Source organism: Pongo pygmaeus, chromosome 4 (genome assembly GCF_028885625.2).
Source record: "Pongo pygmaeus isolate AG05252 chromosome 4, NHGRI_mPonPyg2-v2.0_pri, whole genome shotgun sequence".
Lineage (NCBI taxonomy): Eukaryota > Metazoa > Chordata > Mammalia > Primates > Hominidae > Pongo > Pongo pygmaeus.
Window position 1 is genome coordinate 175,083,917 of NC_072377.2, and position 15,064 is coordinate 175,098,980.

The following is a 15,064-nucleotide window of genomic DNA, read 5'->3' on the forward strand; positions in this document are numbered from 1 at the left end:
AAGACTTTCTATTTTTTGGCATAAAAAGATGTCTATAGTATGCTCTTCTTTTAAAGCTTTTATTGTGAAATATTATGTACAGAAAAGTACACATAAAAAGATATAACCCACTGATTTATCAAAAACATGCATCCGTTTCACCACCACCCAGATGAAATAGAATTCTGCTAGCTCCCCTAATCCTATCTTAGGCCTCCTTCCCTAAGAGTGAGCACTGTTCTGTTTTTATAGTAATCATTTCCTTGCTTTAAAAAAAATACTTTACCACCCAAACACTCATTCTTAAGCACTATAGTTTAAATTTGCTTAATTTTGACCTACATATAAACAGAATTACATAATATACAATCTTTCGTATCTAACTTATTTTGCCCAATGTTATGTCTGTGAAAGTCATTCATTTTGTTTGTGAATCATAACTATGATTCACATTCATTTTCATTGCTATATAGTAGTCCATACAGCTGGCTTATGTAACTATAACAAAATGCATTTATTTATTTTTCTACTAATAGAGAATTGGGTTTATTTCAGTTTGGGGCTATTACAAGTAATGCTATTCTGAACTTCCTTGTGTGTTTTTTTGGTACACATATGCAAAATTTTTGTTGCGTATATACCTATGCATTGACTTGCTTGGTCATAGCATGTGAGGATATTCAGCTTTAGTAGGTACTGCCAATCTTCTATCACCATAGGTTAGGTTATTTTGTCTGTTCTTGAACCTCTTATAAATTGTATTGTACAGTACAGTATGTACTACTTCTTTGGCTCAATATAATGCCTTTGAGATTCTTCTGGGTTGTTGCACATACTAGAGGTTTGACTTTTTTGTTGTTTCTAAGTGTCTTCTATTGTATGTGTATCTAAATTACCAATAATATGTCAATTTATTTATCCGTTCTGTTGGACATTTGGGTTGTTTTCAGGTGTTGTACATTATGGGTAAAGTTGCTATGAACATTCATGTTTATGCCTTTTGGTGGACCTAAGCACTCAGTTCCCTCAGTATACATGCAGTAGTGGAATTGCTGGGCCATGCACATTTAACCTTACTGGACACAAGAAGCAGTTTTTCAAAGTGGCTAAATCAATTTTCACTCCCACACAACTTCTAAGTCAGTTGATCCGCATTCTCCCTGACACTTGATACTGGGAGTCTTTTTTAATTCTAGTCCTTCTGGTGGATGTGTAATGATATCTCAGTTTAGTTTTAATTTGCATTTCCTTCATGAGCAATGATGTTCAGCACCTTTTCATATGCTTACTGCTAATTGGATTACCCTTTTGTGAAATACTTTTTCATATCTTTTACTTATGTTGTTAATTGAGTTGTCTTTTTATTATTGATTTGTAGGAGTTTATATATTCTAGATATGTATCTTCTGTCAAATATATGTATTGCAAATATCTTCTCTTAGTCTGGCTTGTCTGTTTGCTTTCTTAATGATGTATTTTGATGAACAGCAGTTGTAATTTTGGTCAGGTTTAATTTATCATATTTTTAAACGATTAGTGCTTTTGTGTCCACTTTAAGAAACCACAACTACCCCAAGATCATGAAGATATTGTCCTATGTTTTATTCTGAGTTTTTATTGTTTTATCTTATACATTTAGGTGTATGATCCATTTTGACTCATGTAAAGTAAGAGGCAGATTATTTTCTTACACAGATTTCCAATTTCTTTAGCACCATGTGTTGAAAAGACTATTTTCCCCCACTTTTGACCCCCCAAATTGACCATATATGTGTTTGCCTATTCTGGCCTTTCTATTCTGATCCATTGGTCTATGTCCATGCTTATACCAATGCCACACCATCTTAAGTCTTGAAATCTAACAGTCAGTGTACCCCAATTGTTGCTTTTCATCAAGTGTGTCTTGCCTCTTCTAAGTCCTTGGTGTTTCTCTATACATTTTAAAATAACCTTGCCAATGTTTACACACTCCTCCGAAACACATTGAGATTTGGATTAATTGTACATTAACTATTAGATTAAATTGGAGAGAATGGCTATCTTCCCATCCATGAACATGGAATAGCTCTCCATTTATATAGTTCTTTAATTTCTCTCAGCAAAATTTTGTGGTTTTCACATATTTTATTTTCTTTCATATATCTTATTAGATCTGCTCTTAGGTATTTGATATTTTAAATTCTATTGTAAATGGTATTGTTTTTAAATTTTATTTTCTGTTTGTTAACTTTTTGTAATACACTCATCTTATGATCTTTTATAATGTTTGTACTTCTTATAGTTATGTTTTTCAATCCTAATATTGGTTATTAGTACCTTGTATTTTCTTGACTAGTCTTCTTAGGAGTTTATTAATGTTGTATCCTTTCCAAGAAACAAATTTTGGCTGTGTTGATCCTCTCTGTTGTAAATTTGTTTTCTATTTTTATTCATGTCCACCCTCACCTTTATTATTTTCATTCCTTTTCTCCCTTTGAATTTAGTTCGCTGTTCTTTTACTAATATCTTGAGATGGATGCTTAGCTAATTTATTTTCTGTCTTTTCTAATATGTAAAACTAAAGCCATAAATGTATCTCCATTTACAACCTTATCTCACTACTATTTATATGTAGTTTTTCCATTAGCATTCTTTTTTATATAAAATCTTTGTCTTTTTCATGAATGAAGGATCTTTTCTGTTCCTATATATCAGTTAAATTTTTTAGAAAAACATGTTTTCTTAGGCTCTCTTTATTCTATTTCTTCCAAATTCATTCTGTTTTTTCTTCCTTTATTCTTTCCTTCTTTTCTTCCTTATTTGCTTTCTTCCCTGTCTGTTGGTCTGGTCTCTGTCTTTCCTATTGGAGACTTTCTTCCAGTGTCTGGTGATACTTGGCATTCTCTTCATAGTTAAGAGCAAGGCTAAAGAAAATCTGCGTACATGAGAGAGGGCCTTGGCAACTGGTTAGCATTGCTGTGTGGCAACGGAATGACCCACAGACGTCTCTCTCTACATGGGACCATTCACATTCTCCAGAGTCAGACCCTTCAAGCTGTTATATAGAAAGATAATCCCAGCTGCTACACTGCTGGCCATTTGGGAATTGGGAAGTAGAGCTCTCAGGACCCAAATGCAGACTTTTCCTTCTGCCTTCTGTTGTGTCTGATGCCCCTAAGCCCAGAGCTCCTTGTTCTAATTGTTCTAGAGGATAAGCTCCTCCTTCTTGGGAAAATGGGAAAAAAGAACACTTGGCTGCAGGGTGAGGCAGTCAGGCAGTCTAACTGCTCCTGATACAGAACTTCAACACATTCCTCTGTGTTTGGCCCCTCAGCTCACTCACCTTCTCTGTAGTGCCTGGTGCCTCCAATCCCTGAGGCCCTCCTGGCTTCATGGAGGCAGATTGGCTTCTTCTTATCACCACCTCCCTCCTCTGCTCTGGAAGGTCAGTTATGTCCTCCCACCTCCTGGCACACATATTGTGTGGCAGGTTTATGAATGTCTCCAAGTTTCACTGAAGATTTCAGTTTCTCCTTCACCTTGTCATTTCTGGGAGACCTCCAATAGAAGTAAGGAGAAATATCTTTATGTCACCATCATGAAAGCAATTTTTCCCCCAAATAATTCATAATCTACCCCTTTGCTCCCCTGGTTATGTTTCCCTGAGACCACACAACTAAAGTTCTCAGCTTCTCTTTCTAACAGTGCCCACCATGGCGCTGCTACTCTCCCTTAACGTAGCTGCCACTTAGACAGTATCCACTGACCTCCTATGTGGACAAATAAGACTTCAACTCCCTCACATCAATCCTCTCTTCTTCCCTCGTCTTCCTAAGGCTTTTACATCACTTTTCAAAGCTCCCTACTGGTGGGTTAACTTTATGATATTAGCACATTCATATCCTTCTTCAGCACCTGTATAAAGTGCAATTGGCTCCATGTGGTGAGATGAGGCTATGCCCCCTCCTCTGTTTTCTCTCAGCTCTTGCCTTCCTCTATCTCCCAGCTTCTGACATTCACCCTTTCACTTTAGTATTGCCAAGAACATCTTAGGCAAGCTTTTAAATCAATGCAACAGAGATTCCCCTCCTCTGATCCCCACACTCTGCCCCCAAGTAGATTCTTTAAGGGGGCAATTTTCCCAAGCATGTGGCCTCTCATGGGGAACAGGAGAGTCCAGCCCTCCTATGAGGCAAGGGAAACTGGGGGTCTTTCTCTCCTTTCCAGAGTAAACCTCGTGTTCGCAACTTTCCCCATTTCCCATGGCTGGGGACCCTGTGTGCAGGTTTCTGAGGACCCTGAAGCCCTTGATGAATTCTTAGCAGGCAGACTTGACTGCAGCTGCCTTGATGGCGGGGTGCCAGGCTGAGGCCCACCGGTCAGCCTCTGGCTCATTCTTTACCACTTTCTCTCCAGATCCCCTTCTTGGGAGCTGGGATTAAGATCCATGAGAAAAGGGTGTCAGATAACTTGCGACCCTTCCATGACCGGATGGAGGAATGTTTCAAGAACCTGAAAATGAAGGTGGAGAAGGAGTACGGTGTCCGAGAAATGGTATGGGTGGTTCCTATGGCTTGGAGGGGTGGGACTGGGCAGGGTGGAGCAGGGAAGCATGCTGGAGGCTGAAGTTGGAGGGGATCCAGCAAAGGAAGCTGCTTCCAAAGAGAAGATAACGATGGCCAGCATCGCTGGATCCCATCCAGGGGAACCCTCCTGGAAACTTGGTCCAGCAAAAGGAACCCCCAGACAAACTCCAGTTACAACTGGATTGTGCAGATACCAACTGCTCAGGGGACTGTGTAATAATAATGAAAGCTACATTGATGCAGCATCTACTATGTGCCAGGCCTGATTCGAGCACTTGACATCTACTAGGTCATTTAATCCTCACCACAAGCCTGAGAGGCAGGAATGATTTTTAATCCCTTGTATTTCTTCTGAGGTTCAGAAGGTCAGGCAACTTGCCAGAGGCTATGTGGCAAATGAGTGTGGGGCAGAATTTGCATCTGGCTCTGTTAGTTCAAGGCCAGTGGTTTTGACCACTGAGCTCCTTGTCCTAAAGAGGCCATGAGCCTGGTGCTTACAGGGTGCTTCTTCATCCTTTTCCTTATTAACTGGTGTTATAAAATGTCAAGGCCATGCAATTCCTTTAAAACCATCTGGTCCAGCCTTCCCATTTTACAGATGGTAAAACTAAGACCTAGAGAAGAAAAGTGAATTACTGGAAGAGCCTACAGGTACACTCAGGTCTCTTTTGATTCAGATTTTTTTCCGTGAGACAGGTTGTCACTTTCAATACTCCCTACATGAAGTCCCTGCAATGCAATTCTGATGCTAACTCCCTGGAGTTAGGCCACATTTCACAGGTTAGAATCACAGTCTTAGACACTTCCCACTTCAAACACCAACCATAAGCTTCAGGGACCCAGGCCACCCACACTTCTGCCTAACTGGTTACAAACTGGGAGATTCCCACTACTCCATCAGGTTTCATAATTCACTAGAATAATTCAGAGAACTCAGGAAAGCATGATACTTATGATTTCAGTTTATGATACAAATCAAGACCAGCCAGGTAAAGAGACACAGAGTGAGGTCCAGGAGGGTCCCAAACATGAAGTTTCCATGTATTCCAGATGCATCCCCCTTCTGGCACATTGATGTGTGATTACCAGCCAGAGAAGTTCACTAGAGCCTAATGTCCAGAGTTTTTATTGGGGTTTCATTATGTAGTCATGATAGATTGAACCATTGGCCACGTGATGGAAATCAGTCTCCGGGCCTGTCCACTCCCTGGAGGTTGAGCTGATATTATATGGCTCAAAGCCCCAGCCCAGCCGTATAATCATAGAGCTGGTCTTTGTGGCCATCAGGAGCCATCTTATTAGCATAAAATCAAGTATAGTCAAGGGGGCCACCATGAATAATAACAAGGATACTACTATCACATAGGAAATTCCAAAGATTTAGATATTACCTTCCAGGAACCAGGAGTAAAGGTCAGCCACATTCTTTATTCTACAAGAACCCCGTAGCCTCAGCCAGCCAGGAACTTTTGTGATGATGCTCCACTCAGCCCCACAACTCTGCCCTGCCCAGGTGGAGGAAGAAGGTGACAGGAAGGCTGGGGCCGCCTTCCCCAGGCTACAGCTGCTAACCACCCTGTTCTCCCACCACAGCCTGACTTTGACGACAGGAGAGTGGGCCGCCCCAGGTCTATGCTGCGCTCATACAGACAGATGTCCATCATCTCTCTGGCTTCCATGAATTCTGACTGCAGCACCCCCAGCAAGCCCACCTCAGAGAGGTCAGTTCCTGCACCCCAAGGAGCCCCCCACACCCCTGCCTCCCTGGCTCAATCCCCCCTCCTTCTCTCTCTTCTCCAGCAACATCTCTTCTACCTTTCCCTTCCTCCTTTCAGTTTAAAAGCCTTTTCCCATCTGGAGTCTCACAACTACCCTAGGAGGCTCATGGTTAGTACCATTTTTAGGAGATTATCAGAGGCTCAGAGAGGCAAGGCAGCTTTCCTGAGGACCCAGCGGGACTCACCTGCAGCCCCCAGACTTCTAGTCCAGTGATCTCTGTCAGCCAGCCAGAGCTCCTCACCAAGCCTGCATCCTTCTGGAATATTGTCACCTCTCATAGGGATCTGTTCCCTTTCAAGGAAGCTCCCCCCAACCACGATGGGATGTCCCCATTGCAGAGCTCTTCCTCCTGCACCACCTACCCACTCCTCTGTTGGGGGTCTTCCCTCCCTTGCCCCTTCCACCTTCCTGGAGCCCTCCGGCCATCATTGTTGGACCCTCCAGAAACTTCCCCGCGGGCCTCAGAGGTTACTCTTGCCCAGAGGGAAAAGGATGGAAACGTCTTCTGTTTCACAATTCTAGGGGGCATCATTCACAATTCTAGGGGGCACCATTCACCCTGCCCAACTCGTCTGTTCTAATCATAGATACGTGAGCAACCCAGCACTTACCATATGCCAAGAATATGCCAAGGGTTCCTCAGACCTTATCTCATGGCCACTCTGCAAGGTCTCTGCGAAGACCCCCATTTACTGAAAAGGAAATGATGGCTTGAAGAGGTTGGGTGATTTACCCAAAGTTATTCGTTCAGCTAAGAACTGGCCGTGCCTGGATTTGAATCCACATTCATGCTTTCAACCAGTCTTCTCTCCTCACCACCAGTTTCTTTTCTATGGCTCACTTCTTTCCATTTCATTTTACCATGGATAAAATAAAGTGAACTTTACTCATCACATTTAAGCATTTGTGGATTGAGCAAGTTGCTCCCCAAATCCTCTGCCAGATTTGCTGATCTACTCCAGACCCTGTAGTGACAGCTCAGGCAGCCCAAAGGTCCCCTTCAGCTTCCTGGGTCCTTGCAAGGCAGTTCTACTGAAGCTCTAACTGCAGTTTCTATTGCTGCCCCTCTGGCCTTTCAGCTTTGACCTGGAATTAGCATCACCCAAGACGCCGAGAGTGGAGCAGGAGGAACCGATCTCCCCGGGGAGCACCCTGCCTGAGGTCAAGCTGCGGAGGTCCAAGAAGAGGACGAAGAGAAGCAGCGTAGTGTTTGCAGATGAGAAAGCAGCTGCAGAGTCGGACCTGAAGCGGGTGAGTGGCTGAGGCAGATTGCCTCTCCAGCGCTGTTAGCACATTTCCACTACATGCTGGGCACAAAACCCAGGGCTTCCAGATATGGGCTTCCTGAAGCCTGCCACTGCGGTGCTATGGGTATTGCAGAGGCGGCACCTGGGGAGCTGATAGGTGAAGTGCTTACTTGTGCCCAGGCAGCTGGGGTGGCTGGGACATGACAGAGCTGGGAGTTGAACCTTGACCTTTGCACTCCAGAGCCTGTGTGTATCCTTTCCACCATCACACAGGGCTTTTCCACGCTGGGGAGAATCCACCTGTTCTCCCACCAAAGGGGAGAGCAGTCCACTTGGTACTGAGCTAGGTGTTTGTATAGCCCCCAGCCCCAGGCCTATTCTAACCACGGACGTCTCAGACCCCTGCAAGCCCCTCCTGTGTGCCAGGAGTCCAGGTGGGGATACAGAGATGAAATCTCACTGTCCTGGCTTTGAGAGTTTTGGTCTTATAAACTAATAACTATTTAAAAATGAGACTTGGTGTCAGACAGTCCTGGATTCAATCTTAGTTTCCCCCTGGAAAAGAGGTTTGTTGAAAGTGTTCTGGGAGCCTGGGAGGGGGAGACAGAGTAACTGCCCTGGCAAGGGAGGGGTGCCAGATGAAAGAGCAAGGGGCCAACCAAGAAGCCTTGGTGAAGAAAGGGCCCTTCAGAAACTCCCCAGTGGGCCTCACAGGCTACTCTTGCGTGGATGGATAAGAATGGAAATGTCTTCTGTGTTTATCGATTCTAGGGGACACCATTCACATGATAGTCTAAATGAATGCCCCCCCCCCGCTGTAGTTGTGTAGTGCGCAACCTGTGCAACCATACGTGGCAGGCTGGCATGGAATGGTATAAAACGGAATAAATGAACTTGGAGCCAGCTTCATAGAAACCATGCCACGCCCTCATCCCTGATCTTTCAGGGCCCAGATCTGCCTCATGCTAAGCCTCTCTCTCTCTCTTTTTTTTTTTTTTTTGTGTGTGTGTGTGTGTGTGTGTGTGTGTGTCTGGTGTATTTCTCCAGCTTTCCAGGAAGCATGAGTTCATGAGTGACACCAACCTCTCGGAGCACACGGCCATCCCCCTCAAGGCATCTGTCCTCTCTCAAATGAGCTTTGCCAGCCAGTCCATGCCTACCATCCCAGGTATGCCCCCTGCTGCCACCAGCATGAGGGAATAGAGATAGTGCAGGCCACCAGCCTTGTGGGTGGAGGATGGATGGGAACTGTGTCTACACAACAAACTGGGCCAGGCATCCTGGAGTGAGAGGCTTTGCTCACAGCTCCCCACCCTCTAATCTCCCCCCACATCCACCACTTCCTGGGGGTGACACCATCCCAGCAAGCTCCAGCAGGGGCAGGAGAGAGGCCTGCTGTCCCTTGGGCCCTCAGGATTCACTGAGCATCCATTTATCACACTAGGTGGCCTCTTGTTCTCAGTTAGCCAGGCCTCCCCAGGGGCCAGAAGTTTGCCCTTGGTATGTCCCTAAGACCTGTGGCTTCTTTGTGGACCTGGAAGACTCTTTCTGGCTTTACAAAAATGGCCACCACATCTTATAGCTGCAAAGTGTTGGGTGCATAGATGCTACCTATCTGCCACCCTTGTCACTCACTCACTGTCCAGTGAGGAGGTTAGAGCACAGCCAACAGTCCTAACTCACAGAAGGGAATCTGAGGCCCTAACAGGGGACACAACAGGGGACACGGCATGCCTGAGAGCACTCCATCTGGCACGCAGAAGTCCTTGGTGTCTGCTGCTATGTGCCCGGCTCTGTGTGCTAAGGGCCAGGTCAGAAGGGAACAAGCTAGGACCAGTGCTGCCCTGTGGAACTCAGCAGGCCGATCATGGTGAAGACGCTTGCTGTTTACTGAACGTTGAGGGTGCCAGGCCCTGCGCCAACTGCTACTCCTTCATTATTTCATTTACTCCTCTGCACATACCCAGGAAGTAGTTCATGTCATCCACCCCATTGTATGGATGAGGAAACTGGGGCACCGAGAACATCAGTCTCTTGCCTATCACCAGCCAGCAAATGGCTGAGGCTGAGTTCAGACCCAGGCCCTCTTCCCTGGAACCAGGCACCTACCCACTGCCCTGCCACCCCACCCAGGATAGCCTAAACACAGCTGCAACATTTGGCCCAAGCCATTTCACTGGTATCTTCTCAGCAGGTCTCACAGCACCCTGGCGGTCTGGGCTCTTTCTCCCATTTGGTCAATATCAAAACCAGCAGTCAGAGAGTAACTAATTTTTCATGTTTCTGTGACACCAAGCTGGGGCTGTAACCGCTAGGCCATCTGGCCCCTCCACCAGGTGACACGTGGGTTTGAGACTCTTCCCACTGTCTCCTGCAATGGGGAGAGAAATCCAGGGTGTTGGTGTTGGGAGCTGGAGGAAGAGTAAGCTCACACTGTCCCCTGCCTTGGAGCAGAAGGTTCTGTTTCCTGGGGATGTCAGGGCTTTGGGGCAAGGTTTTGACCAGGAGCCAGGAGGCTGAACCCTTGTCTGTAGGGTGGGCAAGCTTCACTGCAAGAGGACAGCTTCAATGTCCCCTGGCACGGCAGGAAATAGACATCCTGCCTCCTGCTTGGCACATACAATGTGTGATCCCTGGATGCTGGCTCTATCCCCCAGCCCTCCCCCTGTCTACCTTCCCCTCCTCTACCCACCCATTCACACCCCAGCTCTGCTCTCCTTCCAGCCCTGGCGCTCTCAGTGGCAGGCATCCATGGGCTGGATGAGGCCAACACATCCCCCCGCCTCAGCCAGACCTTCCTCCAACTCTCAGATGGTGACAAGAAGACACTCACACGGAAGAAGGTCAATCAGTTCTTCAAGACGATGGTGAGGACACTGAGGGTGGAAGGAAAGGAAGACATTGGGAGGAGAAAAGGAAGAGAGCAATGCAGAGAGAAGAAAATGGGGGGGTTGTGTGTGCATGTGTGTGCATATGTGGTCATTCCTAGGGAGGCATAGTCAGGAGGCCCTGAGTTCTGGGACACTGTGCAGCAATGCCCAGAGGGCAGTTCTCCTCTGGGGCCTCAGGCAGCTCCTCTGACCAGGATTGACCCCAGCTAGGGATGTGCAGGACCTGGGGACCTCAGAAGCAGTAGGTGGCCTACCCTCACCTAAACTGCCCCTTAGTGCTCCAGCACTTTTCTATTCAACCTATATCACAAAATCCTACAAATTGAACATTAGTTTCCTAGCACTGATTCTGCAAGTCCCATCTCCTATTGTTACTTGTTGGCCTTTGCTCAGGATCGAGAAGGTACCATAACACATCTGATCCTCAAGGTAATATGAAATCAGGACTCTGCTACTACAAATATCTCAAGTTTACCATGAGCACACGATGAGTCAGGCACCATGCTAAGCACTTCCCAAGCATGGTGCCATTTGAGCTCCCACTCTTAGGATTTTATATGGGAGGCTCACAGGGTTTGGTAAGTGATGTGCCCAAGTCCACATGGCTAGTGAGCCTGGGCTCACTCTACTGTCTACCACTGCCTTTCTGGCCAAAGCCAAGGTCATAGCAACTCACATTCACTGGGCTTTGGGCAGGGGTCAGTGTTGGGGCCCTTGTGATTAGGACTAGGAAGCTCCATTTTGGTGCTTAATCTGATAATCCCATCTTGGTTTTGTGCTTGTTTATACTCTTCTCTCAAAAGCTGGCCAGCAAATCGGCTGAAGAAGGCAAACACATCCCAGACTCGCTGTCCACGGACCTGTGAGCTGCTGCTGACTAGGGCTGCATGGGAGAGCCAGGGAGGGTTGTTTCTGGAAGAGGGAAGCCATGCATGGAACATCGAAGCCTCAGAGAGTGGGAGACTGTCCCCATCAGTTGTCCTCACTTAGAGGAGAGAGAGGGGCCAATCAGGTCCCAGAGCTTGAGTGCTAACAAGCCCAGCATCCCCTGGGGCTGTGATCCTGGTGGATGAGGAAGCCTCAACGTAGATTCCTGAACTCAAGGTACCAGCAAGAATGCCTTCTCCCATTGTGCTCTCCCCAACATCCTAGGCACAGCTTTCATAACCCAGTTTCATAGGTGTAAGAAACTGTTTTTATTTCATTTATTAAGTCTCAGAACTTAACAGAAAAGGAAGCCTTTTAAATATTCTTTTTAATTTTATTTTAGATTAACAGTTTTGTACTTTACATTTTTTTATACAACCAACCAGTTTCTTTCCTAGCCAATCATCTCTGAAGAGTTGCTGTTTCTTACTGACAATAAAAAATGTTCTCTTGGTTCGAATAAGCCTTGTTGCCTGATTCTGTTGGCTGACTCTTCTGGGCCCAGGACTGGGCAGGAAGCTCCCTGGAAGGAAGGCAGGCCCAGGGGCTGCAGTGATGTGAAGGAGCCTGGTGATGCCCTTGCCCAATGCCAAGTTTCCCCACCTCATCTATGAGAAGATTCTTCAAGAATCTCCATGACTCTGGTTCCTTAGGTGCCAAACCCTGGGCTACCAGCATGTTAAAAAAGTTGCCCTGGTTTTCCCTCACGGATCTGAATAGTGGAGTGTCATACCTCCTTTCTCCACCTTTAGAAAGAGATGGGAAGACCACCCAAGCCAGGTCACTCTAGTAAAGAGCAAACATAATGCCAAAAAGTTAGGAAAAGAGGGGTCTGAGGTCCAGTGGACTTATGGTCCAGCTCTTGGATCTTGTCGCTGGCTCCGAAGTGGTGGCTTTTCTTGGAGGAATTCTCAGGTTTTTCAGATGAGGCCCAAAGGAGGTGAGTAGCTTTGTCAGGCAGCAGCAAGAGAGGATGGGAGAAAGTCCCACCTCTGGATCCTACAGAGAACAGGGAGCTTTGCAGCAGAGGGGTCCAGAAGGAGGCTGAGGACTACATTTGAGAAGGAAATTAATACTGGGTAAGTGCATGACAACACAGGTTTCAGAACTAGAGCCATCTGGAAACCTTGGGGTGGATGCTCATTTATAGGCTGGGTCCCTGGGGTATAGTAAGAGATGAGAAAGAATGATGATGGTAGCTCAAATTTATTGAGCCCTGACTGTCTCTGGGACAGTGTTATAGACATGATAAGAATGAACTTCCTAAGTCTAGATAGCAGCCCTAGGAGGTAGATACGATTGTTACCCAGATGAAGAAATGGAGGCACAGAAGCATGAAGTGACCCACGATCACACGCTTAGTAATGGAATGGCTGGGATTCAAACCCAGACAGCCGGGTGGGAAGCCTGACTCTTAGGCACTACCCTACATTGTCTCTGGGACACCTTAGTGCACAGAATATCCTGAGTCTTGGTAGCCTTTATCCACCCCAGCCTGTCCCTGGTGGCATCTATGTCCCTGCTGCAAGCCCCATTTGAAGATGTGTTGCCTAGTTCAGCTTCTAGTTTCCTCAACAGTCTGAGAAGTCCTGTTGTGATGATTGTTGGGGTTTGGGCTACAACAAACACCTTTGGGTTCCCTAAGGTGAGTAGGCAGCACCCGGAGAATTGGACTCTGTTACAAGCTTGGGTTTCTCATGCCTGCTTTTTCTCTTATTATGAACTGATAAAATCCTACTGTTTAGCCTTCACATGTAAGCCCTTCCAAATACCAGTGGGCAGTGGGGGCCAGGGAGGAGGGGGCAAATCTCAACAAGGAAAAGAAAATGGTTCTCCCTTTTCCCACAACTACAGGAAAACAGATATGATCCTGTGCCTTGAAACTGTGGATGTTACCCTCACTCAGGAGTACTGAAAAACACCCATACTCAGAGGTTGTTGCTATGTCATCCTGGGAACGTAAGCTTTAACCTCTAAAAATTCTGTAACTGATTGATCTTCTCACTTAACACTGTGTGACCCTGGTAATAATATTTCTGAGTTCTATTTTCTGAAGATTATCAATATCTATGAGTTTTCTTATTAAGTCTGAAGGGGACCATTGGCACTTCCCTGTTTTCCCATATAAATGGAGCAAGACTTTAAACCCGTAAACAGGGTTTGAAAGTCAAATCTCATTTCAGTTAAGACTGTCATCAGGTTGACAGCCCGCTTAATCCTTTGCCAGAAAAATTTTAGATGCTGCCATTACATGGCAGGAACAACAATGCCAGTAGTAATAACAATAACAGCAATAATAATAATACGGCTGCCACTTACCAGGCACTTACTCTATATGTCATTTCCTTAAATCCTCACACCAATCCTATGAGCTAGATGCTAGGGTCCCAATCACATTGATGTGAAACTCAATTCCAAGGTTGAGGAGTTTGTGATGTGGCCTTGTCACCTGACTAGTAAGGGACACAGCCATCTCTATCCACACCAAGACTCCTGATCTTAATCCACACATTCACTTTATACCTGGGACCTCAGCTCAATGTCAGACTCTATTTCACAGTCCATGATTGTTTGTAAGTCTTCCCCTACAATGCCAATGGTGGTACCTGGGAAAAATGAAGGTGGGGTTAGGCATTTGGCATAGCCCTCCTGGTACCACCGATGTTCCCTTATTCTATACAAGTTCTGTCCAAAACAAGCTAGTCGTCTCAAGGAAGGGTGTATGCCTCAGAATTTCCAGAAGGAGGTAGCATTGGATGGGACTGGAGGAAGGATCTCTTTATATGTCTTCCCTTCTTGATGCTGTTTTCTGGGACCCTTAGGGACCACTTCATCCAATGCTCTCATTTTATATAGTTAAGTGATCTCTCCAATGGCTGTGATCAGCAGGACCCTATCTGGAATCCAGGTCTTCTTCCAGGTAATCTCCCACCAATGGAACTCTCTCACCTTCTCTTTAAGCACCCAGTGACCCTTGTTCTCTGTCTCCAAGACAGGGTTGATATCTGCCATTCATACTTTAGTTTGATCTAGAGCACTAAGTTCCCTTCCTTTCCTTAAGGGAGGGGTATTTTAGCCTTTATTGCTAAGCATGGAGTAGAAGCCTTTCTTCTAGGCTTTCAGGCTTATGTCAGCAAGTAGAAGAGAAATTGAGGGAACTGAATGGCCTTGCCAGCATCCAAAATCAGGCTGGGCTCTGCTTTCCAGACACGCTAACCTATAACACATCTGTTTGCCTCTCCTGGCTGAATCCTGGGTGCCTCTGCCTCCCTGCCATAGCTTCAGTTCCCTAGGAAACAGATCCTCAGGCAATGATTGAGTGCCATGCTCTTTTGGGGCTATGCAATCTTAGGGTGAAGGAAAGAGGGAAAAAGGATTGGAAGCAATGGAAGTTGAGGTATTAACTCTACTTGTCTCTGGTTCACACTAAGCCACAAAGAGACTCAACCTGTCAGGCAGCATTGAGCAGGATATCTTTCGGCAGGGTATAATAGAGAAATCAAACCCCAGAAGAGTTTGTAGAAAGGAGGAAGAAGGCCAGGCATGGTGGCTCACGCCTGTAATCCCAGCACTTAGGGAGGCCAAGGCGGGTGGATCATGAGATCAAGAGATCAAGACCATTCTGGCCAACATGGTGAAACCCTGTCTCTACTAAAAATACAAAAATTAGCCAGGT

General features: G+C 46.0%; 1 protein-coding gene across 2 annotated transcripts in view; it reads left to right on the forward strand.

Annotated features, from left to right (window-relative positions):
* Nucleotides 1-11,851, forward strand: part of DOCK2 (dedicator of cytokinesis 2) — a 442,257-nt gene extending 430,406 nt beyond the window's left edge. Inside the window, exons 47-52 of one of the 2 annotated variants that reach the window (XM_054487363.1) lie at nucleotides 4,375-4,512; nucleotides 6,138-6,265; nucleotides 7,403-7,574; nucleotides 8,618-8,738; nucleotides 10,295-10,437; nucleotides 11,265-11,851. In XM_054487363.1, coding sequence (XP_054343338.1) covers nucleotides 4,375-4,512; nucleotides 6,138-6,265; nucleotides 7,403-7,574; nucleotides 8,618-8,738; nucleotides 10,295-10,437; nucleotides 11,265-11,327 — 765 coding nt within the window. In that variant the 3' untranslated portion in view covers nucleotides 11,328-11,851. The remainder of the gene's footprint in view (nucleotides 1-4,374; nucleotides 4,513-6,137; nucleotides 6,266-7,402; nucleotides 7,575-8,617; nucleotides 8,739-10,294; nucleotides 10,438-11,264) is intronic. The other variant, XM_054487364.2, reaches the window with a different exon arrangement.
* Nucleotides 11,852-15,064: the final 3,213 nt, after the last annotated feature.